Source organism: Macadamia integrifolia, chromosome 10 (genome assembly GCF_013358625.1).
Source record: "Macadamia integrifolia cultivar HAES 741 chromosome 10, SCU_Mint_v3, whole genome shotgun sequence".
Taxonomy (NCBI): Eukaryota; Viridiplantae; Streptophyta; class Magnoliopsida; order Proteales; family Proteaceae; genus Macadamia; species Macadamia integrifolia.
Window position 1 is genome coordinate 25010407 of NC_056566.1, and position 19162 is coordinate 25029568.

At 38.3% G+C, this 19162-nt stretch overlaps 2 protein-coding genes across 5 annotated transcripts in view; one reads left to right on the top strand and one right to left on the bottom strand.

The window, feature by feature from the left end:
• Nucleotides 1-9152: 9152 nt before the first annotated feature.
• LOC122090613 (dachshund homolog 1-like) lies at nucleotides 9153-10558 on the bottom strand. The gene has a single exon (XM_042660250.1). The coding sequence runs from the start codon at nucleotides 10443-10445 to the stop codon at nucleotides 9798-9800; it is 648 nt and encodes a 215-aa protein (XP_042516184.1). The 5' UTR covers nucleotides 10446-10558; the 3' UTR covers nucleotides 9153-9797.
• Nucleotides 10559-17648: 7090 nt separating this feature from the next.
• LOC122090520 (F-box/kelch-repeat protein SKIP30-like) overlaps nucleotides 17649-19162 on the top strand; it is a 2940-nt gene continuing 1426 nt past the window's right edge. For all 4 annotated transcript variants that reach the window (XM_042660143.1, XM_042660144.1, XM_042660145.1 and 1 more), the window contains exon 1: nucleotides 17649-17931. The gene's annotated coding sequence lies outside the window, so the exon portion shown is untranslated. The remainder of the gene's footprint in view (nucleotides 17932-19162) is intronic.

The following is a 19162-nucleotide window of genomic DNA, read 5'->3' on the forward strand; positions in this document are numbered from 1 at the left end:
TAAAATAAAAATGGGAGATTAATATTAAAGTGTTTTGGTACTATATCTTATTCTAGCAATGAAGCAGGTAAAATCTCCAGAACAGTTCGACGGTTGCTGCCAAACAAAGGTGCAACTCTAAAACAATGTCATGTTCTAATATTTTTGCATTTTTATGTTCTAAGCATGTTTATTAACCTTAGAATAAACTACCCACCAAGTTTTAAGTCAAAATATGGTCGTTTGACCACCGAAATAGTCAACCGAAAGAAGAAAAAAAAATACACGAACTCGGTCGAGATCTCGCTGAGTTGATGTTTCTGAACCCACCGAAACAGAGAAACGAAACGAGATTTCGAACCTTGGATAGAGCAGTAGAGTACACACTCAAGGAAGCATAGGAATGCAATACATAAACATCTTCTTCTTCTTCTTCTCTCTTTGCCCTTCATTTTCTTGGGGGCAGTAACCCTCCTTTTATCTCAATTTCGCACCCCTTTCTCATCTGCAATTTCTTCTCTCAGTTGCGGCTTGGAGAGGTACAACATGATTCTGCTCCCATTTTTTTTTTTTAATGTATGTACAGCCCTCTATTTTTCCAACTCGAGAAGGTAAGTTGGTAGCCGACTTCTTTGATATCCGTACAATATCTTTCAAAGGAAATCTTGGACTACAACTTCTTATTTTATCTTGGGCTCAAATCTGAAATTCCCTGTTTTTTTTCTACCGTACTCAGGCAGTACCTGTTCACGCAAGAAAGAGATCCAATAAGATTTATACTTCTTAAACTCCTATTGAACAGTAGAAACTAATAGGATGTTGACACATGGCCTTGAAAATCATTTTCTGTAAAATTCCCTTGTATCTTGCGTATAATGATCTTTTATTTCTGCCACCTCATCATGTTGGGGACTGTTCATGCATAGAGAACAACTGAAACTCCTTCAGATAAAATTCCGACTTAATGGTGTTCTGCGTATGGGCTTCTATTGGATTGGTCAACAATGGGAAACGACTGCTGCCAACATGTCCGGAAGTTTCATTTATGTCAAATTTACCAGATAAGATCAATGCTCCTGCCATCGAGCTACATTATATCACTACTCCATTGCCCTTTTCGGTATGGGGTATAGACGTCATTGGGCCGATCACTCCTAACACTTCCAACGGACACCCTTTCATTCTAGCGGCGATAGATTCTTTCACAAAATGGGTAGAGGCAGCATCATAGGCCAACATCACGCACGTGCAGAAATTCATAAAGCATAACATCATCTGCCAATACAGCCTCCCCAATGAAATAATCACAGATAATGCGATATATTTGAAGAACAAGCAAATGAGGGAGATTTGTGAACAGTTCAAAATCACTCACCGCAACTCCTCCATATGGCCCAAAAATGAATGGTGCTGTTGAAGCTGCAAATAAGAACTTAGAGAGGATTATAAAAAAAATGGTAGTGACATACAAGGACTGGCACAACATGCTTCCATATGCTCTACACACTTATTGCACCTCAATCTGAACATCAACCCGTGCCACTACTTATTCTCTTTTATACAGAATGGGGGCTGTCCTCCCGACCAAGGGTGGTCGTAGATCAGTCCCCTCTCTGCGTGGGATTTCAAGAAGGGCTTGCTGACTCATCAACCATGGAGCCTTGCTATTGAGTTATTATCTCTACTGCTGTTGTTTTGTATCAAAACCAGAAATCTGCTCTCTTTTTTTCTTTTTCTTTAACCTACATCTTCAATAGCTTCTGTCCAGCAAAGAGACTGTTGGAATAATTGATTATTGTAATAATGGGTTTTAGGGGTATTATACAAACAAACTCTTAAGCCCACTTTAGGGTTTTATTTCATTATAAATAGAGAGACTTGTGTCCATAACACAAGTCATATTTTCCCATTTTAACATGGTATCAGAGCCTGTCTCCCTAACCTCTCTTCCTCTCTCTCACTCGCGCCTCACCACCACTGCCGCCTCTCTCCTTTTATGAGAACCGCCATCTTCCCTAGCCTAAGCCGTCGACCACCGTTGCCTCCACGGACCACCACGGCACCACCCACTTGCGCCTCTCTCTCTCTCCTCTCTCCTTTCTCGCTTCTTTCTGTCTTCACGGGACCCTTTCTCCTTGCGCCTCCTTCCTCCTCTCGTGGCTTCTCCTTCCTGTGGTTCTCTCTCTTTCTCTCTCTCTCTCTCTTCTCACAGTTTTCTCTCTTCCTTTCTCCTAGGGAGAGTTTCTCCTTGTTTTGGTTCCCCTCTTCAACATCTCAAAATGATCACCCTCCATAGGTGCATCCACAGGATTATCTTTGAGAATAGCCTCACGTCGAGTTCTCTCTACTGTCCGACTTTGGTCCTCCTCCTCAGAGATAAACTCACTTGTGACCGCATTCCCATCTAGATGCTTACTAAACTCAGTCTTCTCCTGCAGAGAGTCGTTCACCTAGGGATCTTCCCTTGGTGATGAGTTTCTTCCCACCGGGGGTTTCTCCTCATCTGGAACCCTATCTTTTCCCAAATCCCTATTAGCTCCATCAATTTATCATTTGATTAGGATTAGCACTTATAGTGTTTGAAGACTCTGAGACATCAGTTCGCCAAGAGGGAGGGAGTCGTCCCCCTAATAGCAGCTACCCTACCTTCCCTACTAGCTCCATTAAGTTGGATGGGAGCAACTATCTGGTATGGTCTCTTTCCTACTACCTGTCTATTGTTGGCTGTGGTTATGCTGGACTTCTCGCAGGTACTTCAGTACACCCCACTACTGCTGGTTCCCCTCAAGATAAATGGGACACTGCCAATTATATGGTAGTGCCCTACTTTATCAACTCTATGTTCCCTTCTATTGTTAGGGCATATTTGTTGATTGATTCTGTTGCCAAGATCTGGGAAGCCATGTAGGGAGCGTATTCTCAGGTGGGCAAGAGTGCCCAGTGCTTTGAACTGAGAAAGAAACTTCATAATATTATTTTGAACTGTAAGGAATGTGGAACAAAATTGATTATTATGAGACCTATTAACCTGTTTGTGATATTGATGTTGTAGGTTTTAAGAAGCGAGAGGAAGAGCTCCGTGTATATGATTTTCTTGCAGGCCTGAATGTGAATTTTGATCCGATTAGGGCCAGAGTGCTTAATCGTGAATTGTTTCCCACCCTGGAGCAGGCCTTTCTTTGATTTATGTAGAAGAGAAATGTCTATCTGAGATGTTTCAGCTTACTTCTCAGGATCGCTCTGCCCTAATCTCTGCTTAGGGTTTTGTTGGTCTATCCATTAGTTCAGCCTACTGTGACCTCATAAATAGGCCAATTGTCAATTGTGAGTATTGTGGTAAGGAGCATCGCACTAGGGAGACTTGTTGGAAGCTTCATGGGCGCCTAACCAAGTCTGGTGGAGGTAATCAGGGTTGTGAAAAGAAAACTTAGGATAATCAATCTAAGACAACAAACAACTCTGATTGCTCTAGTACTATAGGATCCTGCTCTACTGATATGGCTAAGCTTCATTGGATGATGACTCAGATGGGATCCTCCTCTGCATCTTCCTCCCACTCTACTTAGTTAGGTACTGTTTTTTTGTGGTCATAGTTCTTTTCCCCCTCAGACTTGGATCATTGACTCGGGGCCATTGATCATATGACTGGGTCACACACCTCCATTTCTACATATTATCCATCATCAGGTAAAACAAAGGTTCAAGTTGTTGACAAGTCCCTCTCTCCTATTGCAGGGATGTGTACCATTTAGTGCTTTTCCTCCCTGTTCCTTAGTTCTCTACTAATTTGTTATCAATTGGTACTATTACTAAGGATCTCAACTGCGAAGTTACTTTTTTTCCTATGTGTTTCATGACTTGGTGATGGGGGCAACGGTTGACAGTGATAGAATAAGTGGTGGTCTTTATTACCTGGATGGTGGATCTACACAGGCTTATCATACAGCTTCAGAGATAGCCCTTTCAGAGCTTTACAATTGGCATTGCCGCTTAAGACATCCTTCCTGGGGGGCTTTATCTCGATTATTTCCAGCTTTAGTTAAACAATGTAATAAGATTTTTTTTTTTTTTTTTTTTTTTTTTTAAACAAACATGGAATTTGTCCTACTTCTGATCATAGAAGTATTATTCATTTTTCTGTGATTCACTCTGATGTTTGGGGCCCTACCAGTCATGCTTTTGTTTCCGGCTATAGATGGTTTGTTAAATTTACTGATTGCTATACTTGTCTTACTTGGGTTTACTTATTGCATTATAAGAATGAGGTGTTTAACTATTTCAAGGATTTTCATTGTCTGGTTCGAACTCAATATGATGCTAAGGTTAAAATCTTGCGTTCTGACAATGATAAGTAATACATGGAGGGTTTTTTTTTTCCAATCCTACCTTGTAGACTATGGGATTGTTCATTAGACCAGCTGTGAAGTTACACCAGAACAGAATGGAGTTGCAGAACGTGGGAACAAACATTTGTTAGAGGTTGCCCGTTTGCTTATGTTTGAGATGGATGTTCCTGCTCCCTATTGGAGTGAGACCTGTACTTACTGTTGCCTATCTTATCAATAGGATGCCGTCTCATATGCTGGAATTTCAGTATCCCGTTGAGATGCTTTGTGGTGATCATAGCTATGTTGTTCCCCCTAAGGTGTTTGGTTATGTTGCTTTGTTTAGAATCATCATATGTAGACCAAGCTTGACCTTAGGGGTCTCCGGTGTATCTTTATAGATTATTCTCCCACACAGAAGGACTACAAGTGGTATCACCCCCTTCCAGACATTTGTTTGTTTCCATGGATGTGATTTTTCCGTGAGACGGAGCCTTATTACTCACATCTTCAGGGAGAGTCTTCTAGATGTGAAGAGGTTCCATTGATTCCTTTATTTGATGTTTCTTTAGAACCTGTGGATACTGATGTGATAGGGTTGCAGAAGAACCTATTCAGGGGAAGCCATATGTTCAACAACAGAAAATGTAGGGTCCCAAATTACATGTATTCTCTCGCAAGAAATGGAGAATGGGCACCACCACTCGCATTATCACTACTTCACTACTGCCCTCTGATCTTGAGTCTACCCTTCCAATATCCAGTTTCCCCTTTCTTTTTATCAGTCCCTTGGTGTCCCTATTGCTTGTAGGAAAGGAAGTAGGCCTTGTACTCAACATCATATTTCAAATGTTGTGTCATATAGTGCTTTATCTCCTTCCTATCATGCCTTTGTTCTTCCTTGTCTTTTGTTTCTGTCTCAAACATGGCAGGAGGTGATTGCAAAACCTAGGTGGAAGGATGCAATGAATGAGGAGATGAGGGCACTCTATAAAAATGGTACATGGGACTTGGTTGACCTTTCTCGGCAGAATCATTTAATAGGTTGTAAGTGGGTGTTCCAGTCAAATAAAATGTATATGCAATGAATGAGGAGATGAGGGGGCACTCTATAAAAATGGTACACGGGACTTGGTTGACCTTCCTCGGCGGAATCATTTAATAGGTTATAAGTGGGTGTTCCAGTCAGACAAAATGTAGATGAGACTATATACAGATGCAAAGCAAGACTGGGGCTAGGGGTTTTACTCAGGCCTATGGGATTGATTACCAGGAGACCTTTGCTTTTGTTGCAAAGATGAGTACAATCAGGATGATTATCTCTTGTGCAGTAAACCATGGCTGGAAGCTACAATAGTTTGATGTCAAGAACGCATTTTTTTTTCACGGTGAGCTGACTGAGGAGGTGTATATGGATGTTCCACCAGGTTATTCCAACTCAAAAACTCAAGGGAAGGTCCGCAAACTAAAAAAGGCACTATATGGGTTGTAGTAGTCTCCAAGGGCCTGGTTTGGTCGGTTTCCAAAAGCTATGGTTGCAGCTGGCTTTACTCAGAGTAAAACTAATCATGCCCAATTCATTAAAAGGGTGGTTGCTTGGGTTACTGTTCTAATTGTTTATATGGACGACATTGTTACTACTGTGGATGATATGCTGAGATCTCTAAGCTTAAGGTCTATTTTGGTAAGGAGTTTGAGATTAAAGACTTTGGAAGACTCGAGTTTGTGATTGAGGTGGCTCGGTCTACCAAGGGTGTTGTTCTGTCTCAGAGGAAATACACCTTGGAACTTCTTTTAGAGATTGGCATGTTAGGGTGTAAGCCTTCAGATGCACCTATTGAGGGAAATTCCCATCTCAAGAACAAGGAAGGTGAACCAGCTGATAAGGGTTGATATTAGAGGTTAGTTGGGAGATTGATCTATCTGTCTCACACTCGACCTGACATAGCTCATGTAGTGAGCCTTGTGAGTTAATATATGCATGATCCTCAATCCTCTCATATGGAACCTGTGTTTCGTATTCTTCGTTATTTGAAGACTACTCTAGGAAATGGTATCTTATTCTCCCCTTCATAACACAATAACACACGAGGATAGATGCCTATATTGATGCTAATTGGACTGGTTTTCTAGATGATCGTCGATCTACTTCAGGCTACTGTGCATTTGTACTTGATTATATGGCATAGTAAGAAGCAGACAACGGTTGCTAGGTCTAGTGTTGAGGCTGAGTTCCGTGCAATGGCTCATTGTATTTGTGACCTGTTATGGCTTAGAGGTCTCCTTCAAGACTTGGGTGTAGATGTTCAGTTGCCTATGATGTTATATTGTGACAATAAGTCAGCCATCATTATTGCCCATATTCCAGTTCAGCATGATCATACTAAGCATGTCGAGATTGATATGCATTACATCAAGGAGAAGTTGGAGCAAGGGCTTATATGCCGTCCTTTTGTGCGTAGTGAAGATCAGTTAGCTAATATACTCACAAAGGGTCTTAGCAGTAAAGTTTTTCATTTTATTTTGAGCAAGTTGGGCATGTGTTATATTCATGCACCAACTTGAGGGAGAGTGTTTGAATAATTGATTATTGTAATAGTGGGTTTTAGGGGTATTATCCAAACGGACCCTTAAGCCCCCCTTAAGGGTTTATTTCATCATTAATAGAGAGGCTTGTGTCCATTATTGATGCAAGTTGTATTTTTCCAATTCAACAGAGACCTTGTAACAAACCTAGGACAAATCAATATTGGTTGCTGACTTCATAGGGTGGGCCATAGTGCTTGCTGACCTCATTGCTCCACCATTGACCATAAGCTGCTCAACTCAATCTTTAACATGCTGACCTTTTATTGATTGAGACCATAGTTAGCAATTCGGCCGAATAATTCGCGAATTATTCGGCCGAACCGAATTTTAAAGAATTTTATCAAAAATTCGGACCGAATCCGAATTAAAAATAAAATTCTTTAAAATTCGCGACTTTTTCAAAAATGAATATAATTCGCGAATAATTCGGACCGAATCCGAATTAAACCGAATTATTCGGTCCATTTAAACATTATTTTAAAAAAAAAACCAAAAATAAAAAATAAAAAAAAAAAAAAAAAAACAATTTTTTTTAAAAAAAAACCCCAATAAGATTTTTTGACCGCTTTTTTGACCGAATCCTTAAATTAATCGTCCGAATTATTCCGAATAATTCTCCGTCCGAATAATTCCCGAATCCGAATTTGCTAACTATGGTCATAATACAATCAAATGAAGAAAGTAAACAAGCCAACAAAAGAATTTTGTGAATAACACTCTTCGTGAGACCATCAATTTTGGTAGATCCAGAAGAAGTCTAGGCAAAGCTAGAGAGCGAGGTACAAGTCTAGGCTATTTACAAATCAATTGTTTTTTAAGAAGCATTTATATGACTTCTAGAGGTAGGAGTGTCAATCAGTCGGACTAAGCTAGTTTCAATCGGGTCTAATCGGTCCACCACTTTAAGACCCTGCATCGTGACCGGTCCATTTAAGTAATTGGTCCTTATAGGCTAGAGATGGCCCCATTTATTATTTGTCGATAGGGTACTAGTCTTTAATCAAGCTAAAGTAAACATGAAACATTTAGCTTTAAACATGTCGGGCTAAGAAATCCAACTTTTAAGTGGGCTCTAAACAGTTCAGGCTTAGTCGAATTATTAATTGGTCAATCCCAATCGGATAGCACACTTGAATCGAGAACCACCAAATGTTAATTGGGCCAAGATTGAACCCCACGTTTAATGAATGGGTCAGGCTGGTTTTATGCTTTCCCTATCCGACCCTATGTTGGCCTAAGGAGTAGGCATATACTTGACACCCCTTGGACTAAAGGGAGCAAAATTTGAGATGGATTTGGATGAATTCAACATGATATTGATGGAATTGTAGGATCTAGATGTGTCAAAGATTGATGAGGACAAGGCCTTTATAACTGGATTGTATTGTTTTTTAAATCCTTCAACTCTAGCCACTCATCTTTCTTCTGTCTTTCCAACATATTTAATTTCTTCCTAAGAACCTTGATTGTCCCTTCCCGTGTAAAAACATGATTTCTTCACTAATTGTTGCCACAAAATGGCCATTAAAACGTTCCATAGGAAGCTTGAATCCTTCACCTCATTCAATTTACCCGATCTCTACCCTTTGCGCCCACATCAATCTCAACAAAGCTGATCATAGTTTATCTTTGCTAGAACTTGCAAGATCTATACCAAAAGAGAAAAATCTATCTCTACAATACCAGAAAACCTTGCGATAGCAAACCCCATATGTGAGCAAAAGTTCCTCACACGATGTATGACTTTTCCCCAGTGATGATATACTGAACTTTGCTTTGATACAACACAAAAAAATAATCTAACATGATTCAGCAAAACCTCATCTTTCTAATCCAATTCGAGCTATCCTTGAAGCAAAGCAATGGAACAGGATCTTGCTCAAGCTCTGGCCCAACGCACGCTATGTTGACTGTGTCACCACTGGAAGCATAGAGCGATATTATAAGAAGCTCAATTTCTCCGGAGGAGAGATATCAGTGTTAGTGTTGGTTGGTTTCTATAATTCGTCTCCACAACTGGAGTTCTTCACAAGAACTCCAAATTCCAAATCTATGCTGAAATTCAAACCAAGGGAAATTTTCATATCAAGATCAGAGATTAAGCCGCCATGGTAGAGCTTGTACAGCTCGCGACCTACCTGGACATGGAGTCGAACCCAACGCATGAAAATCACTGTTTTTCTGGAAGTTGATGAAGAGAGTCTGCAACTTCAAATAATCAAATCCATCCAACCACACAAATACAGGAAAGAAGAGAAGTCAACAGAAATGAAGATCTATAGTTCTATAGCATAAACATCTACAGTTACAGTTCGATTACGTCTATGCTATTACAACCACAAAAATCTAAAAAAGGGATCTGTCAGAGACGATTCTTCTATAACTTCACCTCTTTCCAGAATCCAGAAATCAAAAGAAAAGCTTACAAATTCTATCAGCCAACGAAACCCAGTTATTACAGAATCTAAAAGCTAATTATAAGCTAATACAAAGGATAAACTGAGGATAGACCCTCCCCAGTTTATCTCCCTCCTTTATAACTTTAAAGATAATTACAGAAGAAGATTACAGACCCTAACAGCATAGCAGAAGATTCACATTCAATACTCAACCCCCAAGAACTACACATTCCTTACTTTTGACCAATCCACATAGCCCAAATGTTTCTGAAGATAAGATAGATGATAGAGAGATGTACTATATTTCTGCTTCGCCCTTACTTTTGATCTCATAATTCGGATCTTCATCTCATGTGCACGAAAAAAATAGGCCATGGAGAACAGATTTGAAGAACTATGAGAAGAGAGAGAGACGAAACCGAGAAAAGCAGAACTCTTTTAGACCTAGATCCAGATCTAGATCTATATTCTACACCAGTTTAATATCGGAATAATTAATTCATTTCTAATCAAGACGGAGCAGACGCCTCAGATCTTTGGTGGCGGAGTAATCGACGATCGCCAGACCATCTTTCTTCATCGAAAACGACGGCAGCGGGAGGCTACTAGGAGAAGGGGAAAGAGAGAAAGCAGCTCCGGCATACATGTCGGACCGTACGGCCACGGGAGATAGAATCACCTTGAGATCCGCTACCCGGATCTGCTTGGGAACCATCTCAGGATCTGGTCCCAGTCGCTCCGTGCCTGAGACAATCAGATCCACACTAGTTGAATTAGAAGAAGAAGAAGAAGAAGAAGAAGCGGCGTTGTGGTTGTTGTTCCTCGTCCACGATCTCTTCGAAGAATCGAGAGACTCACCGCGCTTTAAGATGGTCACCTGTCCCGTGAAGAAATTCTTAGAGGATGATTTCGAAGAATCATCGGAGCTGTTTCCGCCTCCGTTTCCGTTTCCGTTTCCGTTTCCGGACCATTTTCTAGAAACCGAAGGCTCTGATTGTGAGGGAGAACGCTTTCTAGGTTCAGGACGAGTAACCTGTTTCCGGGAAGGCTTAGGGTTACCGCCGTAGTAAGACTTCCGGCGAGGAAAAACCGCCGGACCTACTCTCATCCGTTCGGTTAGCCAATGTTGAGGATGCAAAACCTCCGTTCCCATCTCGTTATAAAAAATCTAAAAACTAAAGATGAATTGAAACGTGATTTCTCTTTACTTTCTTCGCTCTGCAAGTTAGGTTTCCGGGATGCTCCGACGCCGAGGTTTTATAGGGAAGAGGAGAAGAATAAAAGGTCGTTGAGGAATAATAAAATAAGGGAAAATTACGTGCCCTCCCTATAGTTTGCTGAAATTAAACGTGAATCTAAAGGAATTACGTCCCCCTCCCTGCGTCTGACGGTGTTAGCCTGCTGTTAATTTAAAAAATGAAATGATTATTTTACCATTTAACCTAAAGACTAAACGTTGAAAAACTATTTTAACCGTTTGCTCTTCTTCTACCTAAATACCCCAAAACCCTGGACCTTGGCACTGACAATGGAGCTACTGAAGTCCTGTGGGAGAGCGAGGGTGGCATTTCTTGAACTAGTTGCCATGGTCATCAGGGTTTCAACCCTAGCCACATCCCTTTCCAACCTCAGCTCAAAGAGGGCTTCAGGTGTTGCATTGGAGGCTAGAACGTCTCTATGTTCTAAGCGTATAGTTAGGGTTGAAGATTCAACAGTTTCAAGTTCGGATAAGGTTGAAGATTCGCTCCATGAGAGATCGTTGTTGTGGATAGCAGGCCTCAGAAGGGTCCCTAATACTAAGTTTTGGTACTCAAGTGGTTTTGCAGAACCTCGATTTAGGTTCCGAGTTTGCAGGCCTTGGAAGAGTCCCCTTCTTTATCTCTAATGGGTTTTGTTCAGCTTCTCTTTTCTGAGTATGATTTTCAAAATTAGAAGCTGTGTTGGGTGGAATGTACGAATTCATATTTTGGGTTATTAGTCGGAGACTCTGATTGAGTGTGGGATTTTGTTTATTTGCTTTTGATTTGGTGGGAAATTTAATTTTTCGAAACTGAAGTTTGGATTTCGAGATCGTTAATTTTTTTCAATTATAAGATTGATTGCGGTGTTCTATTTTGTTCTTTCTGAGTGCAGCACCATTCTTACAATAATCTACTCCAGAAGAATGGCTACTGTACCGGTCCCTCTTAATACTATCTCAAAGAAAAAAATTGCAGAAAGGATATATTCAATCAATGGGGTAAATGATAAACAATCAAACAATTAAAACCCTTAAATGCTCAAGAAGGGTCTAATCCATTCCAGTTTAAAGATCCCAAGCAATTCATAACCTTCATTGATGAGTTTCTCAAGTTCAACCACGTCTCCACCCTTCTTGAAATCGTAACTCCTCCCGAACACATTCATCATCATGTTTTTGGAGAGAGCACCGAAGCTTCTCCCGTGGCTCCACCTTGCTCCGAAGCTCGGAGCCTGAGGGAGTGAGATCGTATAGTCGACCCCAAGTTTGGCTCCCACCCTTCCCTTTTAATCAAAAGGGTATAGAGGTAATCTCAACATAGTAAGGGCATTTTGGATATTAAATGTTATGCTATTAGGTGATATCACCAACTAACAGTCCCAATTTAATAGAGATTAACGGATTGGATTTAATTGTAATAATTTTATAAAATCTAGGAGAATATAACATAATTTGTTTAAATCTTTGGATCTATGTGTAATTTTAGTAAATTATAAGAGAAGGAACGTAATTTTTCCATAAAATAAAGATAAGAGAAGTCGGAGACACAGAGTGGACAGAGAAGGATGACCGTGTGCCGCCTCGTAGGACCATAGGATGGAACGACCTGACTGAGTCTTCCACTGCTGTTGTGGTCCACGCGGCTTTTTCTTTTTTTTAACGGAAATCGTTTTTTTTCCGTTTACTTTGATCTTGTCGTCTCATCTTTCGCTCACCGCTTCCTAACGACGTTATAATGATTTGGATGCTTTATCCACATATGGGCCCCACAAGAAACTTTCAGATTCCAATTTGACGTTTGGAAGATATCCTGATGATTCATGTTACGTTAGGCCCTTCTGATAAAAGGCGCCTAATAAAGGATCCTACCTTCCACCTACCTAACTGAATTGCCTAAAATGACCTACAAGCTATTTAACTTTTTTCATTGTCCTATTATCGAGGAAGGATATTTCTGTCAAATTCCCAACTATATTGGGCTTTTGTTTTCTTGTCTTTTTCTCATGCAGACCCAACTGTGTATGGACATGAGTTAAAATCCTACGCGGTGAGTGATAGTAAGATCCAACGGTTGAAAAGGCCCCAGCAATTCAGTCGTTAGATTCTAATTGCCGTTCATTGCTTCATCGCAAATGATTTTTATACGTCTGACCATATCATACTGATTCCTACATACTATTAAGAATAAGTGAAGCAGTTGTTATCAATGCACCAATTCTGCTACGTTCTCGGTTGATTTTGATTTCGATTTGATTTGGATTAGAATTGATAGTGATCAATTTGATTCTTTATTCTGTATTTTGAAACCTTAGATACATATTATAGGTTTGAATAGGTTGTAAATTTTTTAAAAAAAAATCACATTTTGTTCAATTCTATTTATATTGGTGTCGATCATGGTCATATCGAAATGGCCAATCCAACCCTGATACCTGAAACCTTGCTTATGTGTTTTGAAACAAGGAATTGGGATAAGATCAAATTGCATTCGACTAGGATTAGTCTAGATCGACATTAGATCAAACGATTGATTTTGATTCTTAAAACCCTAGATTAGATGTGGACAATTTTCTCCCTTATTCGAAGTTATTTGCAATATTTACAATAAAATAATTTATTCGAGGTGCGCGTAAGCTGACTAGGATACCATGGTTACAAAATAATAATAATAATAATAATAATATTTAATTTTTTTTTAATTATTAATAATACAAAGTACTCAATTCAATCATATTTTAACTAAATGAGATTGATTACATGGATTCTTTTTCTCCAATTAGCTCTATTAAAAATCCTCGCTTCTCTTGTAATCATTTTAGTCCTAGGATCCTTACCAAAAAAAAAAACATTTGAGTCCTAGGATAAACATGCATTTTCTCTCCAGATCTTAGACATTTAGTCTCCTAACCTATGCACTATAGATTTAATTATTGAAAATAAAAAAATCCACAGTGCAAGTTATTCTGTCTAAGATATGTCTTTAGGTACTTTAAGATATGTGTGAGTAGCAATAACTATTAACAACATGTCCTCATTCATGAGGCATTTCATGATAATCCACCTGTTTTCCATAATAATTTCCATAATAGGAACATTAGAACATGTCCCAATTTGATTATTTCTTTAATTTATTTTAAGAATATTAAAATTTAAAATTATTCTTTACCTAAAGCAAATCCAAAGGTAATCTCATTTTTTATTTTTTTATTTAAAGTACTAAGGAAAGGATTATAGATGACCAATTCAAAAGATTCTTTCTGATTTTTTTTTTATTCTCTTTCTTTATAAGGTACAGAGAGAATATAGATGAGAGAAGGGTTCTAACTTCAAAATCATGTTGCTTGAGATGGGACATTTGCCTTTTAATTTATGCTTTGCTTCCCAGGTCATTAGGTTCTTCTTTAATTTTAAGATAATTAAAACAAGGGCAATGCTAGCTTCTTAAAGAAAGGGCCAGGGAAGAGTTTTTTAAAATATCATCCATTAAAAAAGTGTAGGACCTCTACTTTCCTAAGTCATCTTTATTCCATGGTCCAATAGATCCAATGCCCATTTGTGTTGTTGTAGACCCTGAAATAATAATAATATAAATTTAAAATAAAAAATAATTTTTTTCAATATATATATATATATATTTTTTTGATATTTACAAAGAGAGTTGAACTCGCGATTTCTTAATTTTAAGATATAGAGGGTTGTAAACTAAGTTCTCTCTTTGGGTTTTCCATTTTGTGTTAGTTTTGAAATCTTGTCTTTTTTTGGAATTGATAATATGACACATACCTATGTTTTCTATTCCCAATACTGATCTATTATACGGGTTAGGTGTAATTGTATATAACTGGGTTCTGCCATTAGGCAAAATTGAGCAAGTTTCAGAGATTCATCTTTAACAAAAATAACTTTTCCTACCTTTTGACATCCATCCTAAGGGGTCTTGACAATGATAGATATCTATGATGGAATTGTTGGTAAAGGAAAATTGCCTTTACCCATAATGATGGACATCTTTCTCTCTTTTCTGGAGCTATTTTGTGGAGTGCAACTTCTATTTTAGTGACTAACGAACAAAAAATATTGTTCACTACCTTTTACACAGAGCCCTATATTCGTCTATTGTAATTGAATTTTTATGTAATGACCCTTGGCTTAACTTTGTTCTACTAGGGGCGATTTCTTATTCACGTTTCCTTTTATGATGAATGATATTAGTCTTATCAAAAGAGAAAAATAATCATGTAACCTGATCAAAAGTGGTAAAACATTATTGGTAAATGATCGTTACTTTTATGGGTGTCAAAAAGAATACTAACACGATTAAATCAACTTTAATTTGAACTGAATTAAAATTGATTGATTGTACTCTTATAAGTTCGTCTTTTTCTTTTTAAAAACCATTAAAAGATTAAAATCGATTATATTGACCAATAAGAATGACCAAAATCAATTGTTTGATAGTAATTAAAAAAAAATCCCAAAAAAAAAAAATCAATATATTATTTATGTTTTTTTTTAATATATAATAAGTCAAGACTGCACCAATAATAAATTGATAAGACCATTAAAAGAAATTTTCATGGTTCATTTTAGTTTCATAGAACAAATATTTGGTCCAATTTTATTCTAATCCAGTAAAACCTAAAAGAAATAATGATCAAAACCCAATCAAACCAAACCGACCATTTGACATATTTACATGAAACTTGGGGGTATTTTCTATCGTCCTATACAGGTGGACCATGAACATTAAGTCTATTCTATTATGACCCCATAAAGAAAAGTTGTGTATAATAATTATTCTCCACTATAAGGAAAAGACGAAGAAGGAACAAATCCAAGAATCCTCTAATAAAGGGTGGAGATGGGGTCAGTCCTTTATAACACAGTCAATTGCAAGGAATCAATAACTCTCTCTCTCTCTCTCTCTTTCTTTTGGATCTATCTCAAAAATTTTCAAACTTCAATTTGTTTATGTAGAGGTCAGTCACCTCAAAAGTCTATGTAGAGTGGAGAGGAAAGCACGGTGAAAGGGGAGTTGAAACCTATAAACTTTATATTTTTTTGTTGGGAGTTGGTTGTCAATATATAATAGCCCCACGCTAACCAATACCTAGTTGTTAGGGTGCAATCTGACGTGGATGGGCCGGGTTTTTTACATTTGACCTAGACTTGGCCTTGCACGAGGTTGGGTTGGAATATCATAGCCTAAGCTTAGCTTGGTTATGATTGACCTTGATGGGCTCGGATTGACCTTGACAATTTAATTTTGCAATTCATAATAGCCCTATTTGCTTGACTATATGGATGATAATTATATATAGGGAAAAACGAAGCTGATAGGCTGTGTAAATGTATGCTAGCTGTAAACTTGGACATCTTGAGTTTGACTCCCACTATGTACATCTTAAGCCACTCACACGGGGGTGTTTAGGGTTCTTCACTGCTTTCAATGAAAGTTGAATGGATGAATGACTCTCATTCAACCCCAGTATGACTTGGTCCATGCAGTTGTGGGGTTAGTATGGGTTCACAGGACTAATCAGGCCTAAAGCTTGGATACCCATCATTAGCAAAAAAAAAAAAAAAAGTATACTAACACCTCTCTATGTCTATCTCTTCTTCTCAACTTGAAATGACATATTTGCCCTTATTGTGAGAGGAGAAAGATAGACACAAGGAGATGCTAGTGTACTCTAAATAGCCTTATAGCAAACTCAATTCCATTATATATTTATGGGCATGAAAACCTTGCGAGTCTAGCATTGCACACCTAGATACAAGGGGTAGTCAGGTCTTTTCACACCCAATCATGTCTAAACATAGGGAATACTAGAGTGGTAGACTTCTTTTCTCCTATAATTATATATACATAAAACCGGACAGGCTCAGTCTGAGACATCAACCCAAACCTGGTTCGACCCTACCTCTGGCCTAGATGTATAAACCAGGTGTCAATCTCTGCCAATTCGATTAAGCCGATCCCACTCCAATTCTTAAAAATCATGGGGTGAAGACTGAAAACTGAGTTTTATTTGTTTTTCAACATTGATGTCATCTCTGTTCATCTTCTATAGCGATTAATGAATAGAATAAAGCTGAGTTTGGAATACATTTTTGGAATTGTTTGTAAAGGGAAAAGAATACTACCTGGCCACATGGCCCTAAGTCGAAACACAGAAAGAGGCAAAATGACAACTCTACCCTTGTGAAATACAAAATTTTCAACCAAATATGAAAGTCTCCATGACAATTAAGCTAGAGGAGCTTGGTATCATTATGATTTTGCATTTGGATTTCTTTGATAGTTTACATTTAGGTCGTGTTTAATAGTGGAAAAACATTCAGTTTGTTGCTAGGTTGCATGGCCCTCTTCTAACACGAAGGCGCCAATGGGAGAATGGAAGGGCGCCATCTAAGTGGAGGGGTAGGGTGGTCATTTTAATGCCTCCACGTGAGAGGTCACAATGGATGGATATTGTCGAGTAGCATTTTTTTTCACTTATAGTTAGGGGGGGGGGGAAGGGTTGCCTGATCAAGTTGCTCTTGCACTAATTTCAAACTTTCTTGACACTTTGATTAACAAAAAGAAAAAGGAAAAAAAGGCTCTTGCACCCAGATACAAACATAGGGGCAAGTGAAATTATCATTCCACCTCTCATGAAATAAAATATTCCGTCCATATTGATGCCCTGTGTGCTCTCATTCTCCCTCATGTTGTTGCAAGGCTACATGATCAGGCAATGATCATTTGCTCGTAGTTATTTTGGCTTGTTGAGAAACAATGAATCACTATTCAAACATATTTGGATCATGTTGAGTGAGTTATAGGGAAAGAGAAGCGGAAAAGGCAACATAAGGGAGGGAGAAATGATAGCCCAACCCTTCATGAAAAAGATGGAAATCCTACAACTATTAATGCATCAGGGCATGGTCCCATTGGCTCAATATTAGCATAAGAACCACAACGCCTTTTTGGGAATCCTTTCCATGAGCTATATTACCTTGCAGGGAAGTGAGAAGTAGAGAATCAGTTCCAATTTACATAGGGGCATAATTGTCATCTGAATTTTTGTGTAAGTGAAATAGATATCTAAACAGAATCCAGATTGGCGAGGGTTGGATTTCCCTCCTTATCGGTCACTCTCTCTCTCTCTCGTCCCACGTCTCTCTCTTCCTCCTCAGTTTCTGCCCTAGTTTGTGTTCTGGTGTGCATTTTTTTTTTCTCTCTCTTCTCTCATATTTTAAACCGAATCCATTGATTCATGATCGTTAACTGTTCAATCTTCCCTTCTTGCTGTTTTAACTTAGTAACATTGAAGCTGATTGTGGCTAGTTATTGTCGACAGAGCGTGTTTTGGGTATTAGAAGATTTCTGTTTGATATCTGCAAGTTCGTAATGGTGAGTTGTTTCTGCTTTATCTTTTTTGTTGATTGAATTAGAAGGATGGGTAATAGTAGGGAGGGAAAAATTCTCAGTGATGCCATTACATTTTAGATTACCTCTATGAAATTAAATTCATAAAATTTCTTACTGTGGGAACAAGCTTTGACCCTTCTCATAGTAAAGATGATTATTTGCTTAAATGCTGGCTTTGGAATAGTATGGAAAAATCTGTTATTGCCAAATTTATGTTTAATTTAACTGCTAAAGAGATTTAGGATGTTGTACATGAGAGTTTTAGTCAAGACCAGAATATTTCTTGTGTGTACCAGATTAATGAACACAATTTAAATCTGGACAAATGGTGATAAATCATTTACTGAATGTTATAGTGCTTTAAAAGGCAAGTGGGAAGAACTAATTCATTATCATCCACTTACTGCTAATATCGATGTTCTCAGGAAGCAAATGGCTTATTTTTGAATGCTAAATTCCTCTCTGGACTGAATTCTGTGTTCAAATGAGTGAGAAATCACAGATGTTGATAAGTTATAACTTTCCTTCTATGAGCAATGCATATTGCTAGACTGAAACATGTTGATGTTCTCTTATCTACTACTCCCACGTCAGAAAATTTTAAGGGGAATTATGCTCTTGTCTTTACAGCTGGTTGTGCTAGAGGGGCCACCTCTTGGGGTTGGGTTCGAGATTCAGGGGGAGGTTGCAGTAGAGGTTGAACAACCAACCCTCTGGTAAACCGTCTAGGTATTTATTGTGATAGAACCAATCACATTTCTGAAAAATGTTGGGAAAAGTTTGGCAAACCTGCATGGGCCAATGATGTTGCCTCAATAGTGATAGATTTCATAAACATGACTCACAACTGGACATATTCTGGAGTGGTTTCTAGGGAGAAGTATACTGATCCGGTTCTTTTGTTCAGAAGCTCCGAACTTGATTTCTTCCAGCCCTTATTTCATTCAAGTAATCTTACCCTTTTTTGTTTACTGGTTTATTTGGATTTATCTTGTAATCTTTTACTTAGTTCTTTTTAATTTTAGAGTTTGATTCCATATGTTGGGTTAGATAATTTGGAGATTTTATTTCTATTCAGATTTAGACTTCAATTAGGAAGCTTTTAATTTTTTATAAATATGCTTGTAACGCAGTTCATTGGGCAGATTTGATTATAATGAATTGAAAGTAGTGAGTTGTTTGGTGCCTGCGTGGCCAGTATGTGGCGAGCTCC

Bases quoted from the DNA above. Each gene is read 5' to 3' on its own strand.
- LOC122090613 (XM_042660250.1), bottom strand. From the start codon at position 10,445: ATGGGAACGGAGGTTTTGCATCCTCAACATTGGCTAACCGAACGGATG.